Genomic DNA, 21,225 nt, shown 5'->3' with positions numbered 1-21,225 from the left:
TGATATTTCATTGCCAAATATTCCACATCAACGGACCTATCCAAATCAGACCTGATAAATCTAACAAATAATCAATCTTATAGTTTCCACAACTTATTGAACGATTTTTTCTACGTCTTCAGAAATGGTTCAATTTTGTGATGAAAATTCAATTTTTAATAAGATGAAGCTGCTGATAAAAATGAATTATACAATAAAATGGCAGAATTATAACATTTATACATTGCTGATTTGATTGGATTTTATTGTAATATATCCATATATGTTGAACAAAGGACTGCGGGATGTCTCAGCATTGGGGTATGGGTATTCGAATGGTATGTCTTGTATCTAACACGTTAAGAAAAATAAGAAGCTATGTGTCACTATGAGGGTGCCTTTAAGGGCTTGAAATGATATACGCGATAATAGTGACTAGTAAATTTGAAAGAGCATCAAAAGGCGCATAAAGCGGTGTCTTCCTCTTCTTCCGAGCAAAGTAACAGAAAAATATTGAAAATTTATCAATAAGACTACTCTTTATGATTCATATGCTCTTGTTTCCACCCGTCCAAAGACGCTGTGAACTTCTATGGGAATCTGATAAGAAAATGGTTATATTTTGCTTCTAATTGAAAAAATAAGCCCACCTGGTGTCACTCATTACAAACACAGAATTAATTAAAAATTTAAACAAATATTAGCTGCAGTTATATTAGTTATTATAAAATAAATATAAAAAGAAAGAATATAAAAGAAATCCAGATTAGCATAAACTGAAATAAGCTATTTTGATCAGTAGAATACTAGTTATGTAAGAAAATCTACCTTTTAATCTCGTTTATGAAAGAAAACAATAACTTCGCTTCGTACCAGATCAAATATAAAAGAACAAATTTAATCAAAACGGCACAATAAGTATATTTGTATACATTTCAGGTTATGTACGTGAAAGGATATATACGTTAGTAGATACATAGATACAGGCTATACAGCTAAGGGATAAAATGTACATATAGGCAACATATAGGGATGTTTAATATTTGACCGGTCTAGTATTTATGTTAAATAAAAATTAAATTTAAATTTATATAAATTTATAAATAAATTTGTGATAAATAAATTTATTATATAAATTTATAACATAAATTAAATTTATGTTTCGTTGTTTGGGGTTCTAAATTTGGAAACATATCTTTATGCACGTTGTTTTCATTCCTTTTTTTACTAGCTTCTATTGATTTCATTTTGATTGATCTATGACATGAATTATTATAAATGTCAGCAAATGAAGGTAATACATCTATTCAAAGTTTAGTATTGTTGTAAGTAAAATATTTCCATGATTTCTCTTTGACTTTTCTATTGAACTGTTCAAACAGTTCGTGGTAACGAACTGTAGTAAGGAGCGACCCGGCTCAATAGTAACCAAAACTCTAAAAAATGGAATTTTGATACCAATAGCTACATCAAAAGAATCGCATTTTAATGCTGGTTTTAAATATATAAGTTTCATCAAGTTTAGTCTTACCCATCAAAAGTTACGAGCCTAAGAAAATTTGCGTTATTTTAGAAAATAGGGGGAAACACCCCCTAAAAGTCATAGAATCTTAACGAAAATCACACCATCAGATTCAGCGTATCAGAGAACCCTACTGTAGAAGTTTCGAGCTCCTATCTACAAAAATGTGGAATTTTGCATTTTTTGCCAGAAGGCAGATCACGGATGCGTGTTTATTTGTTTTTTTGTTTGTTTGTTTTTTTTTTCCAGGGGTGATCGTATCGACCCAGTTGTCCTAGAATGTTGCAAGAGGGCTCATTCTAACGGAAATGAAAAGTTCTAGTGCCCTTTTTAAGTGACAAAAAAAATTGGAGGGCACCTAGGCCCCCTCCCACGCTAATTATTTTTCCAAAGTCAACGGATCAAAATTCTGAGATAGCCATTTTATTCAGCGTAGTCGAAAAACTTTATAACTAGGTCTTTGGGGACGACTTACTCCCCCACAGTCCCCGTGGGAGGGGCAACAAGTTACAAACTTTGACCTGTGCTTACATATAGTAATGGTTATTGGGAAGTATACAGGCGTTTTCAGGACGATTTTTGTGATTGGGGGGAGGGGTTGAGAAGAGGGGGATACGCTGGGGGAACTTTCCATCGAGAATTTGTCATGGGAGAAGTAAATTTCCATGAAGGGAGAGCAGGATTTACTAGCATTATTAAAAAAAAAAACAATTAAAAAATAAATATGAAAAAGCTTTTTCAGCTTGAAGTAAGGAACAGCAATAAAACTTAAAACAAACAGAAATTATTACCCATATGAGGGGCTCACCTCCTTCTAATACCTCGCTCTTTACGCTAAAGTATTTTTAGTAATTTCAACTATTTATTCTACGGCTTTTGTGACTCAGGGGTCATTCTTAATGAATTGGGATAAAATTTAAGCTTTAGTGTAAAGAGCGAGGTACTGACGATGGAGCGAATCCCCTCATATATGTAATAAAAACATGAGAATACAAAAGTTCTTTACGTAAGCTAATTTATAAGTTACGTAAATCTTTTACCAATAAAAAGATTCGTAAAAAATTAAAAGTTCTAGTTGCCTTTTTAATTAACCAAAAAATCGGAGGGCAACTAGGCTTCGTCCCCCGCTCTTTTTTTCTCAAAATCATTCGGTCAAAATTATGAGAAAGCCATTTAGCCAAAAAAAAAAAAATATGCAAATTTCGTTTTGATTATTCCTCTGCGGAGAGCCAAAATCAAAACATGCATTGATTCAAAAACGTTCAGAAATTAAATAAAAAAAACAAGTTTTTTTAACTGAAAGTAAGGAGCGACATTAAAACTTAAAACGCACAGAAATTACTTCGTATATGAAAGAGGCTGCTTCCTCATCAACGCCCCGCTCTTTACGCTAAAGTTTGACTCTTTCTCTCAATTCTTATTTTTAAAACAGTAAAAAACTTTTGCGTAAAGAGCGGGGCGTTCATGAGGAAGCAGCCTCTTTCATATACGAAGTAATTTCTGTGCGTTTTAAGTTTTAATGTCGCTCCTTACTTTCAGTTAAAAAAACTTGTTTTTTTTATTTAATCAACAATTTAAGCTGAAATCAAAAGCTGCAGTAATTCAAAAACGTTCAGAAATTAAATAAAACAATTTTTCTTTAACTGAAAGTAAGGAGACACATTAAAACTTAAAACGAACAGAAGTTATTCCGTACGTGAAAAGGGCTGTCCCCTCCTCAACACCCCTCTCTTTACGCTAAAGTTTGACTCTTTGTCACAGTTCTACTTTTTAAACCAATAAAAACTATATATATATATATATATATATATATATATATATATATATATATATATATATATATATACATATATATATATATATATATATATATATATATATATATATATATATATATATATATACATACATATATATATATATACTTACAATAACGTAATTAAGTGTATAACCTTGGTTGAATTTTTTTTGCTATCGCTTATACTTAAATTAATCCTCCTTATTCAGGGACACCAAGATGGACGGGGGAATTGTACTCTTTTTATTTTGAAAAATTTGATTCTGTCATTGAAAAAACAAAACAAAAAAAAAGCATACAAAATTAGCTTCAAAATCTCCCAAGATTTTGGAAACACCTGCTTCCGTATCTTCATTTTAAAATTTTAAGAAAAGTATTTAACCCCCCCCCCCTTCTAAAATTCTCGTGAATTAGTGCCCTGCCCCCATTACGATCGTACAATGTGAATACCAATATTTCCACTAAATAATATTCTATTAAATATAATATACAGTATGTCAGTTTCACAGAGTATAGTTATAATCTTCGTTTTTACAGAACACTATTACGATCTTATAAAGCTAAGAATGGATCCATTTCTGTTCCACTAAAATTAAAAAAAATAGATTTCATTAAACTTTAATTCGAGATGCTCAATTGAAGGTAGTCGATAATATTATGTGTGCGTCCAAGTTTTAGAGACACACCTTGTTTTAAATTTTCTTCATTTTTTCTTATCCAAAAATTACTTACTTTCCGGGTCACACCCATTTTCATCAATCAATAAGTCAGGCCAATTACAAGCATGAATTCTCTCGTCGTATGCAAGGCCTTTTTCGCATTCTGCAATTTCTGCTTCTCCATAAGCACAGCGATAGTACCCCGTTTCACAGCCACTAGATATTGGAAATATACCAAATAGGTAAGGGCAGTATGCTGATTCTGATCTGTCTGCTTTCTCTACTGAAAAGAAGGAAATAAATTGTTTTGAAATTATGCATATTTTAATTAAGGTCTATGTTTAATGTGCACTCCTGGATCCACTCAAACGAATGGTTGCATCTTATGCAAGACCATATCCAGCGGGTTGGTTTCTGGGTTTGTCCCTCCTCTCCACAAAAAAATTATAGGACAAATAAATAAGTAATAAAATGTGTGTAAACAAATTTTTTACACGTTTGGTAAAGTTTTTTTTATAGTAAACCTCCGAAACAAAAATACCCTCTTAAACAAAAATACTACCCCGAACTACAATTCTGAATGCGGCCTTGTTCTCATGTTTTCCTAGATCTTAGCTGATTAAAAACAGGGTTTGTCAAAAAGACAAATAGGATAGCCTATTACAAATAGTAATATACCAATTGTTTATTTAATATCTAGAATACATTCTTGGCTGAATCGTAAATCAGAGCTTAATAATTTAATGGGTATAGTTCTGACTTTGCATTAGGAGATTCCATACGCGTAAAATGTCCTTCAGAAATGTGGTATAACTTAGATTCAAAATGGGTATCATGTAAAAAATTGGGTATATAAGCTTTTTATTGTTCAGGAAGATTATTGTGCAACCTCTCCCACTAATACGCCAGTTAAAATCGACTTGCTTCCCACCTCAAACACATGTCACTGAATTTTTCAGCTTAATCCCACAGATGAGATGAGAAGTAGGGTGACCTACCAAAGTAAGAGTGTATACTCATTTTTCAAGAGCAAAGATACCCTACCACCCCTTTAAAAAATGTTCTTTATCTGTGTACACGTAAAATACTCTAATATCGATCATATTTCAACAACTGCGTCTTATCTCCGTATCGGAATATATTTCCTCATATTTAATACATCATAAAACCGAATCGAACTTGGACCCGTGGCCCGCAGATAGGAAGTCTGGTGCTCTGACAGATGAGCCAGCCAAGCTCTTTTATTGGTTTTACAATTTCCGGGTATTAATACGCACAAATACGCATATTTCCTAGTGGCAGATTTCCCCTTGAGTTATACACTTACTAATGATATAAGTAAGTAAAAGTAAGTAAGTAAGACGACACTAGACCCTTAAGGTCCAGACCGGCGATGCTGATCTCCGTTTCCTGGTCCTTTAGCCAGGAAGTATAATGGAGGGTCAGGGGCCAACCATCCTGTGCTTCCACACACCCTTCATGCTTACCTTCCCCAGATTTCTCCAGGTACCCATTTAGAGCTGGGTGGACTCTGGCTGAGCTCACAGAGTCGTGCCACTGACCCTAAACCAAATAACCAGCTACACCTGGAATCGAATCCTTGCCTTAAGGACAGAGAATTTTAAAGCCAGCGCGCCAACCATTTAGCCAGGACAGCCCGATCATATAAAGTTGCATCCCAAGTTCTACCTAAATGTTACTAAAGGTTACAAAGTTTTCGCTCTGACTGACGTTGTCGCAATAGCTGAAATACCAGAAAAGTAAATTTGAACTACTTTCGTAGTAGTTTTTACTAAAGATAGTAGACCGGCATCTTTAGTGAAATAAATTTTCATCCTTGTCATCATCGGTATTACGATCAGATTGAAACAAAGATAGATAGATAGATAGATAAGTGTATTTCAAAAACCCGTGGGTCATATACACAAAAATATAAATAAATTACAAACAAGCAAGGAAATTAACAACAGTACGAACACGCACAAAAAAAAAAAACAGAATTCAACGCAAAAAGTACCTAATCTAACTACAAAAGAAATTAATCATATAAAACTTTTTCTTCTTATTAAAGATTTATCTATATATACTCCCACTCGAAATATTGTGGTTGGGTTACTATTTTGTAGAATACCCGGAAGCATCAAATTAATCCCATGCAAATAAATTTCCCGTAAATCCAAGAGCACCGGGCATTTCCGGAGAAAATGATCCAAGTCTTCATCATCATCTTTACAAAGGGGACAAACATACCGCCTATCAGGACCAACTATCATTTTATTTTTGTCGAACGCTTTTTGCCTGTTCTGGATTTGAAGACAATTTGCCCTAAGCTGAATCCAACAACGTAGAATCATAGCCGGTAAGTTAAATTTAAAATAAACTTCCTCCCCAAAACTAGGTTTTGCCTGATTATAATGTTGTAGGGTTGTAGAATCAAAAACCAGCCCTTGCCAATGCTGAATTTCCTGACTCTCTAATATAAATCGTACCTGGCTTTCTAAATTTGTTGGTACATCACGAGAGCAAAGACCATTATTCCATAAATAAGGCATTCCTACTTTTTCTAGTAATGATTTAATTTGGGATGGCCACGAGGTTTTTAAACCACATTTCAACATCTCTTCATATGCCGCTCTTACTAGTCTATCTTCATTACTCTTAGTTAACTTCAACCAGAATATAAGCATTAAAATATACCTACGTAGCTTTAAAGAAAACAGGCCCATATCACCTTTCAGAATCTGTGAATGAGTTGTCTGATGTAGACCAAACACTCTTTTATAATACTGGAGCTGAAGAGACTCCAGTTGCTGCACCGTTTCTCCACCCCATATCTCTGCTCCATATTCTACCACGGGTAAAATTTTTGTGTTAAATATTCTTTTATGCATTTTTAGGTTTTTGATCCCCATTATCGTCGGGTTTCTAAATATAGCTGACATGGCCACCCTACCTCTCTTAATTATTTCATGAACATGACTCCTTAGGCTTCCATTTTCCGATAAGATAAAGCCTAAATATTTTATTTTTTTACTTATAAATAGTTCCTTATTATTAAATTTAAATGTATATTTTTCATCGTCCCCAACCCTCCTTTTTTTAAAAATAACAACTTCGCTCTTTTCAGTATTCAGCCTTAACTTTTTATATGCAAATATTCTTCTATGAGATTCAAAAGAGTCTGTAGATCTTGCGGTTTATTAGCCACCAAAGCAATATCATCTGCAAATAATAAGAGAGATAGTTTTTGAGTCCCTAGGCTAACTTTCGGAGCCCATCTATTCTCTAGAAAATTAACAACATCATTAATAAAAATATTAAACAACTTAGGTAAAAGGGTGCTGCCCTGTTTTACTCCCCGCTTAATATCAAAAAGCTTCGAAAACCTATTACCAACTTGAATGATTCCACTCACACAAGTATACATGCTCACTATCAATCTAACAAATGAATGGGGAAGGCCAATATTTAGCATGGCATCCTTCAATAACTCTCTGTCGACACTATCAAAAGCCTTATGGAGATCCAGAAATCCCACATAAAGACAAGTTTTACCCTTTCCATATTTATCTATTAATGCCTTTAAAATAAACACACTATCTGTCGTCCCATACCCTGTCCTGAAACCTCCTTGTTCCTCATGTATTAAATTATTTTTATTTAACCAATTGGAAAGCCTGGTATCTAATATTTTCTCCAAACCCTTACTTAAAGCAGGGACAAGTGCTATTAAACGATAATTTTCATGAGCCTTCGGGTTTCCTCTCTTAAAAAGTGGTATAAACAATGATGTCTTCCAAGCGCTTGGCCATTGTCCTGACCTTAACACCTTATTACAAAGAAGAACAATTATCGGAATCAAAATGGAAAGAAAATTCTTAAATAACAATATTGGTATACCATCAACACCCGCAGCAGTACCACCTTTTAAATTCCTTAATATTGACTTAATCTCTTGGCCATCCACATCACCCACTAAATCGTAATCATGTTCTCTCATGGGATAAATAACCATCTCTGGGGTATGCACTACCTCCTGAAGATCTGCACAAACACCTTCTAAATTAATTAGGTAATCAGGCCATGATTCAGCTTCCGGAACAGCCTGGGTATTAACATTTCTCCTTCCACTATTCTTCTTTATATAGCCCCAAAACTTTTTAAAATCTTTATTTCTAAAATCATCAGCAATATCCAGTTTCTTCTTATTCTCATACTCTTTTTTTTTTATTAAACTTTTATATTCTCTTCTTTTATCTTTATATTTAGCCAATTTTAGACTTTGATCTTCCGCACTATCAAATTCATTCAGACGATTTAATAAATATTTTGCTTCTTCTTTCATTAACTTGCAATCCAAGTCAAAATATCCCTCATTCTTTTTTAATTTTTTAGTCAGGCCACATGATTCTGCACAACAGCCCATTATTTCATTTAACAGCATAATTACACTATGTGCATCTTTTTCTTTGTCTTCTAACGCTTTCAACTTATTTTTTACATGCGAGTCCAAAAGCTCCCTTCTAAATGCCTCAATATCTTTATCTGTTAATCATTTCTAATTCGTTTTTCTAAACCTATTTTTCTATAATCCGCATTATAGAAATTTCTTACTCGTGAACCGTGGTTCACAAACTGCCCAATCTTCACCTCAAGCATAATAGCTCTATGATCAGATCCAACTAAATCTAATACTCCCATATTTATTGCTTCAGGTACAAATTGCGTATTAATTAGCACATAATCTACAACACTTGGAGTTGGACCCGAAAGGCAAGTGAACTCGCCCCTGCCCTTATCATTCCCAAACCTACCATTCGCAATCATCAGACCATGTTCCCCACAAAACGCCAGGAGCTTTCTTCCCCATACATTTATTTTTCTTTTTTCATCCTTGTTGCTTCGTGGTATTCTACAACAAATTGGGACAAATCACCTAAATCTGGGATCAACACATCTGGGATCTCAGCCTCCCTGCCGGTATAAGCATTGAAATCCCCCATTAAAACACAATCCAGATCTTTATAACTTTCTTGCATTAACGAAAATTCTTCTCCTAAAATTTCCCAAGTATTTTCTCGATTGTACGAACTATTCTGTGGAGGTATATACACTACACCCAAAATTAATTTCTTCCCACATTTCAAATAAATAGACAGCCAAAGCAAGTTTTCAGATCTACTAGTAATTCTCTCATAGCCGTTAATAGCAGATGCTTTAACCAAAACCAAAATGCCACCATAATGTCTATTATTTCTTGCTACATTACGCATGGTCTGTTCAACGAAATACCCGGGGAGAGGTGATATAGGAGAACAATCGTTCCATGTTTCAATAAGCGAAATCACATCAAACGAAAATAAATCGTCATATAAATAGGTCAACTTATCACGTAATCCTTGTATGTTCCATGACACTAGACTCAGTATATGGCCCTCTATATCCTATGTTTCTAAGCCTTCTGTTAGCACATTAACATCACTAGCCTTTGGTTAAGATTGCTCGTTACTAGTCTTAGTCGGGGGAAAGGCAACATGATAATACTCACGAGTGCGGTTATTTATATCCGCTAACTCACTTCGGTGTTTATTGTCACAAAAATCACGTGAAAAACCACCACGATGTCTTTCATTAAACTTCTTTCTTGGCGAATGGCTTCCTTTGGGTGCTACATTACGAGTACCTGGTCGAAACAAGTCATTTGGGCTGACAATAGCACTAGCAGGTCTTTTAGCTGTCGATACTGCCTGAGGAGTGCTGGTCGATGGTACTAATGTCTCAGTATCACTATCACTGGCATCACTAACTAGCCTCATCGGAATATTATTGGGATCATTTGGGAGCCTAGCACTAAAGGGTGGACCAGAATTTTGTACTGGCTTCAAATTACGCTTAATCTCGACTATTGAATTTCCATCATACCTGAATATTCGGCCTTCGATGAATAGTTTGTCACCTCGTAATTTTGCATCACGGCCATCATTTTGCGCAGTAGTCAACATTTCCTTTAAAAGTTTACGGGCCTCCCTTTGTATACCTGTGTAATCTGGAGCCACCGATAAACCAAACCTTCTTATTACGGAGCTGTTTCTTAAAATATAGTCTCTGATTTCAACCGAGTTTAGCTTTACTACTATCGGCCCTGATTTCAATCTAAAAATGTCACGTATATCACTTCGATTTATTCCGAGAGAGGGCATAGTACGATTTAATAACCCGTTATTTCTTGCTTCAGAGTATAATCGCCGAGTTGTTTAGGGGTGTAATTATAGAAGATTAAATTCGTTCTTTTCTGCTCTGCTTCGAGCTTGTTGGCTCGTTCATAAGAGACTGCTAGGTTACATTTCACATTCTCCAGCTCTTTTTTAATTTCATCATTTGTCTTAGCATTGTTAGATAACTGCGTAATAATATTACTTAACTGTACTTAAGGTTAGATAACTGCAATTAAAGCCTATGGAGATTATATGTCTAATTGGTCTTTAGTTACCACACAATTGTTCCTAGTGAATGTCAACTTTAAGTGAATTAAATAGTATAACTCAAGGTACTATGACTTACGTTATATTACGAACTACGACTTGCTTTACTAAGTTACTGCGACTTAATGCCTGTAGCACAGCAATATATGTGTGGCCGTGAATATCCGAAATGACTTTTTTTCTTCCTTGGATTTAGTCAGCGTAGCCAGTGAGCATTTTCATGCAAAGTGTGATGGTGACAGGTTAGATTATGTTAGGTTTTTAACCCATTTCTAAGATTTACAACCTAAATTAACCTAACCCAACGTAGCTCAACCCAATATAACCTTAACTTTTACCATCAAAGCTTGCATATGATTGAAAAATGCTGATTCGCAAATCAAAGAAAAGCAGAGATTCGCAATTGAATCCAAGATGAATTGAACCCTGATGAATGTTAACATTGACCAGATTTCAGACATTCACAGTAACATATTTATCAACTAGACTTATGTGGAGGAAGAGTGGTCGCACACGATCACAGCAGTCGTAGCCAAGTGGTTCGCACACTGTTTTTGTAGTCTTATTTCCTTCTGGGCAGATGATTGAGTCCTTCTTTCGTTTTTTTTTTTGGTTTGAGACGGGGTTCAGCATTGTGACTCTTTACGCTTAGCTAAAGTCGACCCAGCTCCATAATGTGCCTGAAGAAATTAGGGGCTAAAACACGGGAAAAATTAGACGATTTTCCTCCCAGTCACGCATAGCCCTCTCTTCCAAAGCCAGAGAATCAGGATATCAGTACCTACACTTCACTACCTATTGATCAAGCATACAAAAAAGTTTCCTTTTTTACGTGGAGGCAAGTAAAAAAAAATTATTTCGCTAACAAAAAACACATGAATGTTGCTTAAATTAACTTTATCTGGTGTCTCTAGCAATCTTAGGTTTCTTATATATTCGTATTAGAAAACTCTTGTGGAAGCCACAGGTGATCTTCAGGAAGAATGTAGCAAATACGTTTAGTTTTGGGCACCCCAAAATGTCGATAGGCTCCATAAAGCGCATTGGCTTTGGAATTAAGTCGAATAACGAAGAAGATTGTTTAGTAGAAGAAGTAACAGAAAGTAGACCGTACGGAGTCAATCAATGGTCTGCAATGGTGAAAAAAAAGTATAGAATGCTTTAGTTCAACAGTTTCCAGGGTTGATATTTTAGAATATACGGAAATCTAAGGTCACTGTTAAGACCTGACAATTACAATAAACGAACGTTTTGGCCCTTCTTTAAACGATGTAAAAAATTGTTTCCTGAATTGACAATATGGTTTGATGATCAGCCAGGGTACTAAGTTTTAATTTTTCAGGAGATAATATGGTAATATGGATTTGGCAATAAGAAATAGGAACACGGTTAGCGTATAATCATCAGTTATCATTAAATCAGGTATTGGCAAAATGGCTTACTATTGAGCAACGGTACTGAGTTTTAATTTTTCAGGAGATTGCAAATAGGCATTATGAATTTGGCAATATGCAATCGGAATATGGTTATCATACAATCATCAGGTATATAATCATCAGTTGTCAATAATTCTGGATTTGGCAATATGGTTTACTAATGAGTCAGGCTTCTAAGATATAATTTTCCAGGAGATTGGCAAAAGGTGATAACGGGTTTGGCAATTTAGAATGGGAATATGGTTATAATATGATCATCAGGAATAGAAGTGTGAACTCAGTGTAAGGATGAGAGTAAGTCCAGCACTGTGATATTAAGCTTTAAAACGCGGTTTAAATGGACTGATTCCATTTGTCAAATAGAAACGACTTAGAAATAATGGGGAAATTTTTTCCCAGACAGTGGAATGCATTTCATATTTTGGCCCAATGTCCAAGGGCCATCTTCAGTACTAATCCAAATACATATATATAAACTTACATCAAAATGTGAAAATTAAAAATAAAAATGTTTAAAAAAACTTTTTTAAACAGCACTAGTATCCTTACTTCAACGAAGTGCAACCAGGACTGATAAATAAAATGATTTGGGACGATAAATTCAATCAAACTAAACAGAACACAAATAATTAAATACAAGTTTTAAAAGCTAATCTTGTTTTTTGGCAGCTTGCCTCAAAGGCATTTTTTAACTAGTTCAATACTATTATAAATTGATTTAATAAATATTTTGTTAGATCATTTTTAATTATATTTGAGTTTAGAGAATTTAGTGAATACTCTCCCAAGTCTCTACTTAAAGGAATATTATTATTTATCTCGAGACTAATTTTGATTGATTCCCGAACCACTCGTTTTATCCCCAAATCATTACTAATTAGAGAAGATTTTTCAAAAGTATTGTGTGGAAGGGAATAGTAAGTATATGCCAGGCTAGAGGAAAATCAAAGGAGCTATTACAACTATTAGAAATTAACGCTTTGTCTATATCTTCTTTATGCTGGTGTAGCCGTTTTTCTAGATTCTGATGGGTCCTACCAACATAGTAGACAAGCACATGGAATTCGATGAACTCCTCTTTGGCGAGTATCTGGGGTTCTATCTTTACCGGAGTTTAAGAAATTTGGGATTTTAAAATCATTAGTGAAAACTGCATACAGATTTTTTTTGTGCGAATATTTTTTAATTTTGTTGTTATTTTGGGAATGCACGGGAGACAGATAATATTTATGGACTTATCAGGAGCCTCACATTGTGATGTATCTTCGATTTTACGGGAATGTCTTTTTAGTCTACTGATAAAACAGGTGGATCGGGAATCAATTGATATTAGTTAAAATTTCCCTATTGTTTCTAAGTTTTTTTTTGTTTGATATAAAAGACAATGTGGTCTTCGTCACTATTTGATTCAATTTGTATTCTGAAGATCTCATGTATTGAGTACTGGCCTTAGAACTGCGAATTTAGAGATATGTATTTTCTTAAAATCGTATAATTATCTACTTACTCCAACATTTAGGCTCAAAAATTCAATATTTAAGCGCAGGAATCATTCTGTCTCTTTTTCCATTTTAATGACTTTGCCTTTTAGCTTAGAAAACTATTCTTAATTTCTGTTAGTGAGGTAGCCTGAACCCTTGAAACTAATTTGAAGTTTTAAGCAGTATATAATGCCAAATCTATTACAAATTTACAAGTCTAAAGATCCGGTTATTCAGTCGATTTAAAGAAAGATGATGTTTGGTTGTATTCATGCCAAAATTTTCTAATAACTTGGCAAATTTTATTACACGTGCGATAACGTAATATTACACGCCATGTTTTGATATAAGAGAAATCGAAAATCCATTATTCTGGCAGGAAATATTTTTTATCTCTAGGGTTGAGCTACTTTTATAACATTGTTTCAGGGTTTCGACCCCCCGCAAAGCATCTAAAGGATGCATAATTATGTTATACCTAATCAAAAACCAAGACCAGACCTTATAAAACTCGAAGATGAGCAACCTCTGAAAAATTTAGATTTAGTGCCCTGCCTCATCAGTAGACAGTATTTCCAATTCAGGATTTGTCGAAAGCTGATGATTGTATTCCTGGTGATTATGTTATAACCACATTCCAATTCTCCATTGCCAAATCCATATTACCTTTTTCCAATCTCCTTAAAAGTTAAATCTTAGTACCCTGGCTTCTCAGTAAACCATATTACCAATTCGGGATTTCATGAAAAATTAAAACTTAGTGCCCTGGCTCATCATTTGACAATTTTCCCAATTCAAGATTTATTGAAAACTCAAAATTATTATCTAAAAATTCAGGAATGTATTAAAAACATATGTACAAAAAAAAATTCTATAAGAAAACTTGACTCCTTTCTTCGTTCAATTAAATGAAATCCCAGTTCCTGTGCACAGACGAAAAAAAAAAACTTTCATTCTCTAAGCACAAATTCAAACAAAAACACAAAAAATCCCTCTCTTTACATGGAAATACACTAGCAAACACAAAAATATAAATCTCTATAAAAAAAAACATGCAAGAAATAGAAAAACAGTATTATCTACATGCGAACATACAACCAAAAGCCTGCACATCACATTTTCTACACCCTAACACGCACTAAAACGCCAGCACTCTATATGCAAACCCATTAATCCCATTCACTATTAACAAGCACACGAGTATACACCAAAAAAAAGAAAAAGAAAAAAAAAGGCTCTTTGTAATTATATACAGATAGACGTAGATCAAATCTTTTATCTACAAAGATATAAGAACACACATAAAAAGCCCATTCTTAATGTAAAATTACACTAAAATTCTACTTTATGTGCACAAACACACAAACAAACACCTAAGAAACCCGTTTTCTACACGCATACACAGAAGAAAACAGAGTAAAAAAATTCTTTATGCAAAAAGAGGATGTAAATACCATAAAATCCCATCCTTTGTATGCAAAACAATAGCAAACATCAAAAACCCCATTCTCTACCAGCAAACTCCACTCTACCCATACTCCAAAACAGGCCCATCCTCAGTGCGTAAATAGCACAAAAAATCTCATTCTCCACACGCAAGCGCAAAAACAAACTCTGAAAACCCATTGTCTACAAAGAAACACACTATTAAACGTCAGAACCTATGAATTTTCTTTTCAAAAACACAGGAAGAGGCCAAAACAAACAATTTTCTATATGCAATCCCACAAGCAAAATCTGAAAACTCATTCTCAACAAGGAAACACACTATTAAACGTCAAAACCTAAGAATTTTCTTTTCAAAAACACATAAAGAAGTAAAAACAAACATTTTCTATATGCAATCCCACAAGCAAAATCTGAAAACCCATTCTCAACAAGGAAACACACTATTAAACGTCAAAACCTAAGAATTTTCTTTTCAAAAACACATAAAGAGGTAAAAACAAACATTTTCTATATGCAATCCCAAAAGCAAACTCCGAAAACCCATTCTCTACAAGAAACTACACCTTAAGCGTCAAAACTAAGAATTTTCTTTTCAAAGAAACAGAAAGAGGCAAAAAAACATTTTCTATATACAATTGTACAAGCAAACTCTGAAAACCCATTCTCTACAAGAAAACACACAATTAAACGTCAATAAATAGAAGTTTTCTTTGTAAAAACACAGGAAGAGGCAAAAACAAACATTTCTATACGTAATCCAACAAGCAAACTCTGAAAACCCGATCAAACAGTTCACGGTAGCAAACTGTAGTAAGGAGTGACCCGGCTCAATAGTAACCAAAACTCTAAAAAACAGAATTATGATACCAATAGTTGCATCAAAAGATTCGCATTTTAATGCTGTATTTAAATGTATAAGTTTCATCAAGTTTAGTCTTACCCATCAAAAGTTACAAGCCTGAGAAAATTTGCCTTATTTTAGAAAATAGGGGGAAACACCACTAAAAGTCGTAGAAATTTAACAAAAATCACACGACTAAATTCAGCGCATTAAAAAACAAAATTCAGAAGTTTCAAGCTCCTATTTACAAAAATGTGGAATTTTGTGGTTTTTTTTTGGCCAGAAGACAGATCACGGATGCGTGTTTACTTGTTTGTTTGTTTGTTATTTTTTCCCCCAGGGGTGATCGTATCAACCTACTGGTCCTAGAATGTCGTGAGAGGGCTCATTCTAATGGAAATTAAAAGTTTTAGTGCCCTTTTTAAGTGACCAAAAAATCGGAGGGCACCTTGGCCCCGTCCCACGCTCATTTTTTTTCCCCAAAGTCACCGGATCAAAATTTTGAGATAGCCAGCGTAGTCAAAAACTTATTAACTATTTCTTTGGGGACGACTTAATCCCAAACAGTACCTGCGGAGGGGCTGCAAGTTACAAACTTAGACCATTGTTTATACATATAGTAATGGTATAGCGAAGAAAAAATCTCACACATAGTAAAGACAAAATCTAGTTGCGCTTTTTAAGTAACTAAAAATTGGAGGGCAACCAGGCCTCCTCCCCCACTCCGTTATTTTTTATCCAAACCGTCCAATCAATACAATGAGAAAGCCATTTAGCAAAAAAAAATTAATATGCAAATTTCGTTTTAGTTATTCATGTGCGGTGAGCCAAAATCAAAACATGCATTAACTCAAAAACGTTCAAAAATTAAATTAAACAAAAACAAGTTTTTATGACTGCAAGTAAGGAGCGACATTATAACTTAAAACGAACAGAAATTATTCCGTATATGAAAGGGGTTATCCTCTCCTCAATGCCTCGCTCTTTACGCTAAAGTTTTTTATTGTCTAAAAAGTAGAATTAAGTGAGAGTCAACCTTTAGCGTAAAGAGCGAGGCGCTGAGGAGGGGACAACCCCTTTCATATATGGAATAATTTCTTTTCGTTTTGATGTCGCTTCTTACTTGCAGTTGTGATTTTTTTTTATTTAATCTCTAAAAGGAATCACACTGTTAAATGTCAAAATCAAGAATTTTCTTTGGAAAAATATAGGAAGAGGCGAAAATAAACATTTTTGATATGCAATTCCTCAAGCAAACATTAGAGAGCCATTCTCTACAAGGAAACATACTGTTAAACGTCTAAAACTAGGAATTTTCTTTTCAAAACATAGGAAGACACATAAAAAAAAAAATTTGTATGTAAGCCCACAAGTACGTAGAAAAATATTCCCAAATTCTTAGCGCCAACACCCAAACATCCCATTCTCTGTGAAGACAGGCAAGCGAACACAGAATAAACTAACTCTCTTCAAACAAACACACGATCAAACACCAAAATATCCTTCTCTATGAGGAAACAAACGCCAAAGCATCTCGTTTTCTATACAGGAAACACAAACAAATAAAAAACAAAATTTTCATCATAGCTCCTGTCAGAGGACCGTTATATCTTAATAAGGACCGATTTCCCGGGGAGGTAATAGCTCAAGGGTTTATTTAACGGGAAGAAGGAGTAATAAAAATTGTAGAACATTATTTGAACAAGAAGTGCTGAGAAATTAAAGAAAATTCGGATATTTCGGGGGGGATCCTAGACACCATCCCCTTTTCTGCGTCCATCCCTGATAAAATTTGAAACTGCTTTTACATTTCCTCTTTTTAATATAGCTTAGACTCCAAAATTTATTCATCAAAGCCATTCAACTCAACTGTAAAGGCTCAGCATGTATCCTCTCAACAAAGATTTTACTTGTTTTAAATATTCTTCTATTATCCAAATAATATCCATTCTACGTTGTTTTGACGAGCACTCCAAGTTTTTTATAGAAATTAAATAAAAAAAAACAAATTTTTTAATTGAAAGTAAGGAGCGACATTAAAACTTAAAACGAACAGAAATTACTTCGTATATGAAAAAGGGCCTGCTTCCTCATCAACATACCGCTCTTTACGCTAAAGTTTGACTCTTTCTCTCAACTCTACTTTTTAAAACAGTGATTTTCGTTAAGGTTCTATGAATTTTAGGGGGTGCTTCCCTCTATTTTCTAAAATAAGGCAAATTTTCTCAGGCTCGTAACTTTTGATGGGTAAGACTAAAATTATATATTTAAAATCAGCACTAAAATGCAATTCTTTTGATGTAGCTATTAGTATCAAAATTCCATTTTTTAGAGTTTTGGTTACTATTGAGCCGGGTCGCTCCTTACTACAGTTCGTTACCACGAACTGTTTGATAAATTTGTGTATATAAGCATTACTGTCCCAAAGTGAGATACTTCCTGAAGGAATGGATACGAATATGTTCGCCAAAGAGGGCGATTTCGAAATATGTGTAAAATTAGGTTAACTTCTCAGAGAATACGAGAATCAATAGAGAAAATTGTAAAGAATTTCGAGATGTTCTTGGAAAGTGGTAGGTACAGGTCCAATTAGATTAGTTTCAAAAGAAGTTTGATACATCGATGTTTGTGCGTCAAAAATAAACCATGGACAATGTAAAATACCGGTATATTGATAAAACAAGCTTTCTAGACAGTCCAACTCTAAATAAAACCCTTCCAAAGTTTTTACATGGTTGGGGGAATAGAAATTTTCAAATTAATAGTAACTATTGTAAATATAAAATTGTCACTTACATTCATAAGTTCTATCTTTGCAATCAACAGCCCAGTGGTAATTACAAAAATTATGAACGGATCCCTTTCCGTCAAACAGTAAACCATTCTCACAGCTTTCTAGGGTTAATGTGCCATTTTCACATTTGTAAAATTGATCACAGTACCGTGGATGAGGGTAAAGTTGCAAGCCGTAGTCCTGTGGGCAAGAACTGATTTCACCATATTCCTGAGCTAATGCTGCAATAAAATTACAAAATATACTATTTTTGATAGCTCTCTTTCGGCAAAGACAATTTTGAAACGACAACGCCTTAATACAAAAACCATACATAATGGTACTGTTAATGGTTGACACACAAGTAGTGTCAACCATTAACAGCCAACAAGGCTGTTCTAGTATCTCTTGTGCCTAAGGCAACATCTTTATTAGTGGCTCTGCTCCTGTCTCCTACCAACTTTGCAGGCCAAATTTTAACAAAATTGTCATCTATTGACAAAATTTAATGCAAAATACCACAAAAAAATTAATCTATTTATTTGGTCTACTTCCTTTAATTTTCAAGAAATGGTGATGAAGCTATGGGAAAAAAAAAATTTAATTTCGGATTCAATTTGCTTTTGAGCTTTCAGACAACTGCGCCCTCTACCTTATGTAAATAGGAATAAAATTTTAGAAATTAAAAAATCATTATAATCGATAGATTATTGATTTGAAATTTTGTACCCCTAAAATTTCTGCACCCGGGGCAAGTGCCCCCTCTCCCCCTTAAACTGCATCTGATGTATGCATTATTTATTATAAGACACATTCGCTTCCCTGTAGGCACAGACATTACAATGTTTGCTTCCGAAAACCATCTGATTAACCTAATTGTTAAAGGTCCAGATAGCCTGTTATCTACTTTCCAGCATATTAGATATCTTGAGCTGTTTCCCTGCGGTAAATTTTACTTCGCAAACGTTTCGCTAGGGGTTCGTGACACTAGCTTCGCTGTACTAAGAGATTTTTTAGTCCTAACCTTGCCGCATGGGGTGTTCGTGGCGCTACTGTTGTTATACCTTGTTTCCTTGTACTTCACACCAGGGATTTTACTTCCCAATCCTGTCGCTAGGAGCATTTATCATAATAGCATCTATTTTAACTTTATTCTAAGGTTTCCAAGCTCTGTCCCTTGCATAGTATTTTCTAGTGAAAAGCACTACTCCCCCCCCCGCGAAGAATTATATTATATTGATCAGTCTAAAAGATATTGTTTATTCAAAGAAGAATCTAACTATAGCTAGCCTACTATTTTTCTTATTCGTGTGTTTCATTCAGAGGTGACCCCCAACTGTAACCCTACCATTTGTTTGCCCGCAAGAATAGTTTGGTAAAATAATAATCTGATATAGGACATTAGTTTTAACCCTGAACTAAGAAGTCATAATAACTTTATATTGTGTTCATACTAGAAGTTTTATTTACATTGAGAGCATATTTCAATATATGCAATGACCAATCATACGATAACCAGATGGTATTACAAAAGTAATTTTCATTGGATATACCAGAGGTTAAGGAAGCTTGCAAGGATTGCCCCCTCCATTGACTTATCCATGTTTACATGTACTTTTCAATCCCTGCCATGGGTATCCATGGATTTCTGGTGAAATCATGGGAAGTTTTACTTTTTTCATACTCTATAAATTGCTGTCACTCTGAAACAGCAAAGACTATTCTTTTACGGTCCAAAGTGGGCTCACATGGCTCACAGATAGCTTCGTCAGTGTACTGAAGATGCGCGGGCAATTCGAAGGTTTCAGCGTGTGATCTCTTTCTACCATACCTAATAAAAGCAAGAAATTTGTCCCTGCTGTTGCCACCGCTAAGGTAAATTTCTTCACCTTCTGCACAGAGATACTGCACAACTATACTGGCTCACTGTCGTTCCTTGGCTCTTTGCAGAAGAGCCAACTTTTTTTGCCAAGAAGAGGCACACGAGAAAATGGAAGACAGCTTAAAATAACAAGAAAAAGCTTTCAGAATACATTTTGCCTCACAAACCCAGCACACTTTAGTTCTTCAAATGCTCTTTTATTTAATATAGACTGCAGTATACTATTTTTCAAATACGACAACCTTAGATGGAATGACACAAAGATTCAACCCTAAGGTTGGAAAACGTTATCTTGAAAGAACAGCGGGATCGAGACATTCCTTTAGCCGACCTCATTGGTTTTGCCCCGAATAACGTAAGAGTGATGCTTGGGAAGCAAGCAGGTTTTTTTTGAGATTTGGTTACTATTGGATATTAAAATAGTAACCAAATCACCATGAGATTCAGCGTATCAGAGAACCCTATTGTAGAAGTTTCAAGCTCCTATCTACAAATATATGGAATTTTGTATTTTTTGCCAGTGTTTTTTTTCCAGGGGTGATCGTATCGACCCGGTGGTCCTAGAGTCTTGCGAGGGGGCTCATTCTAACGGAAATGAAAAGTTCTAGTGCCCTTTTTAAGTGACCAAAAAAAAATGGAGGGCACCTAGGCCCCCTTGCACGCTAATGATTTTCCCAAAGTCACCAAATGAAACTTCTGAGATAGCCATTTTATTCAGCGTAGTAAAAAAACCTTACAACTATGTCTTTGGGGAAGACTTACTCCCCCACAGTCTCCGTGCGAGGGGCCAAAAGTTACAAACTTTGACCAGTGCTTATATATGGTGATGGTTATTTGGAAGTGTACAGACGTTTTCAGGGGGATTCTTAGGTTGTGGGGGGGTTGATAAGAGGGGGATATGTTGGGAGAACTTACCTTGGAGG

General features: G+C 34.7%; 1 protein-coding gene across 1 annotated transcript in view; it reads right to left on the bottom strand.

Annotated features, from left to right (window-relative positions):
• The window catches only part of LOC136038377 (protein obstructor-E-like), a 44,939-nt gene that overhangs the window by 3,894 nt on the left and 19,820 nt on the right, over positions 1-21,225 (bottom strand). Inside the window, exons 3-4 of the mRNA XM_065721445.1 lie at positions 18,444-18,662; positions 4,032-4,241 (exon numbers count right to left, since the gene is read on the bottom strand). Coding sequence (XP_065577517.1) covers positions 4,032-4,241; positions 18,444-18,662 — 429 coding nt within the window. The remainder of the gene's footprint in view (positions 1-4,031; positions 4,242-18,443; positions 18,663-21,225) is intronic.

This window comes from Artemia franciscana, chromosome 18 (assembly GCF_032884065.1).
Source record: "Artemia franciscana chromosome 18, ASM3288406v1, whole genome shotgun sequence".
NCBI lineage: Eukaryota > Metazoa > Arthropoda > Branchiopoda > Anostraca > Artemiidae > Artemia > Artemia franciscana.
The sequence above is the reverse complement of the archived record's forward strand: the minus strand, read 5'-3'. Positions and strand labels throughout refer to the sequence as shown.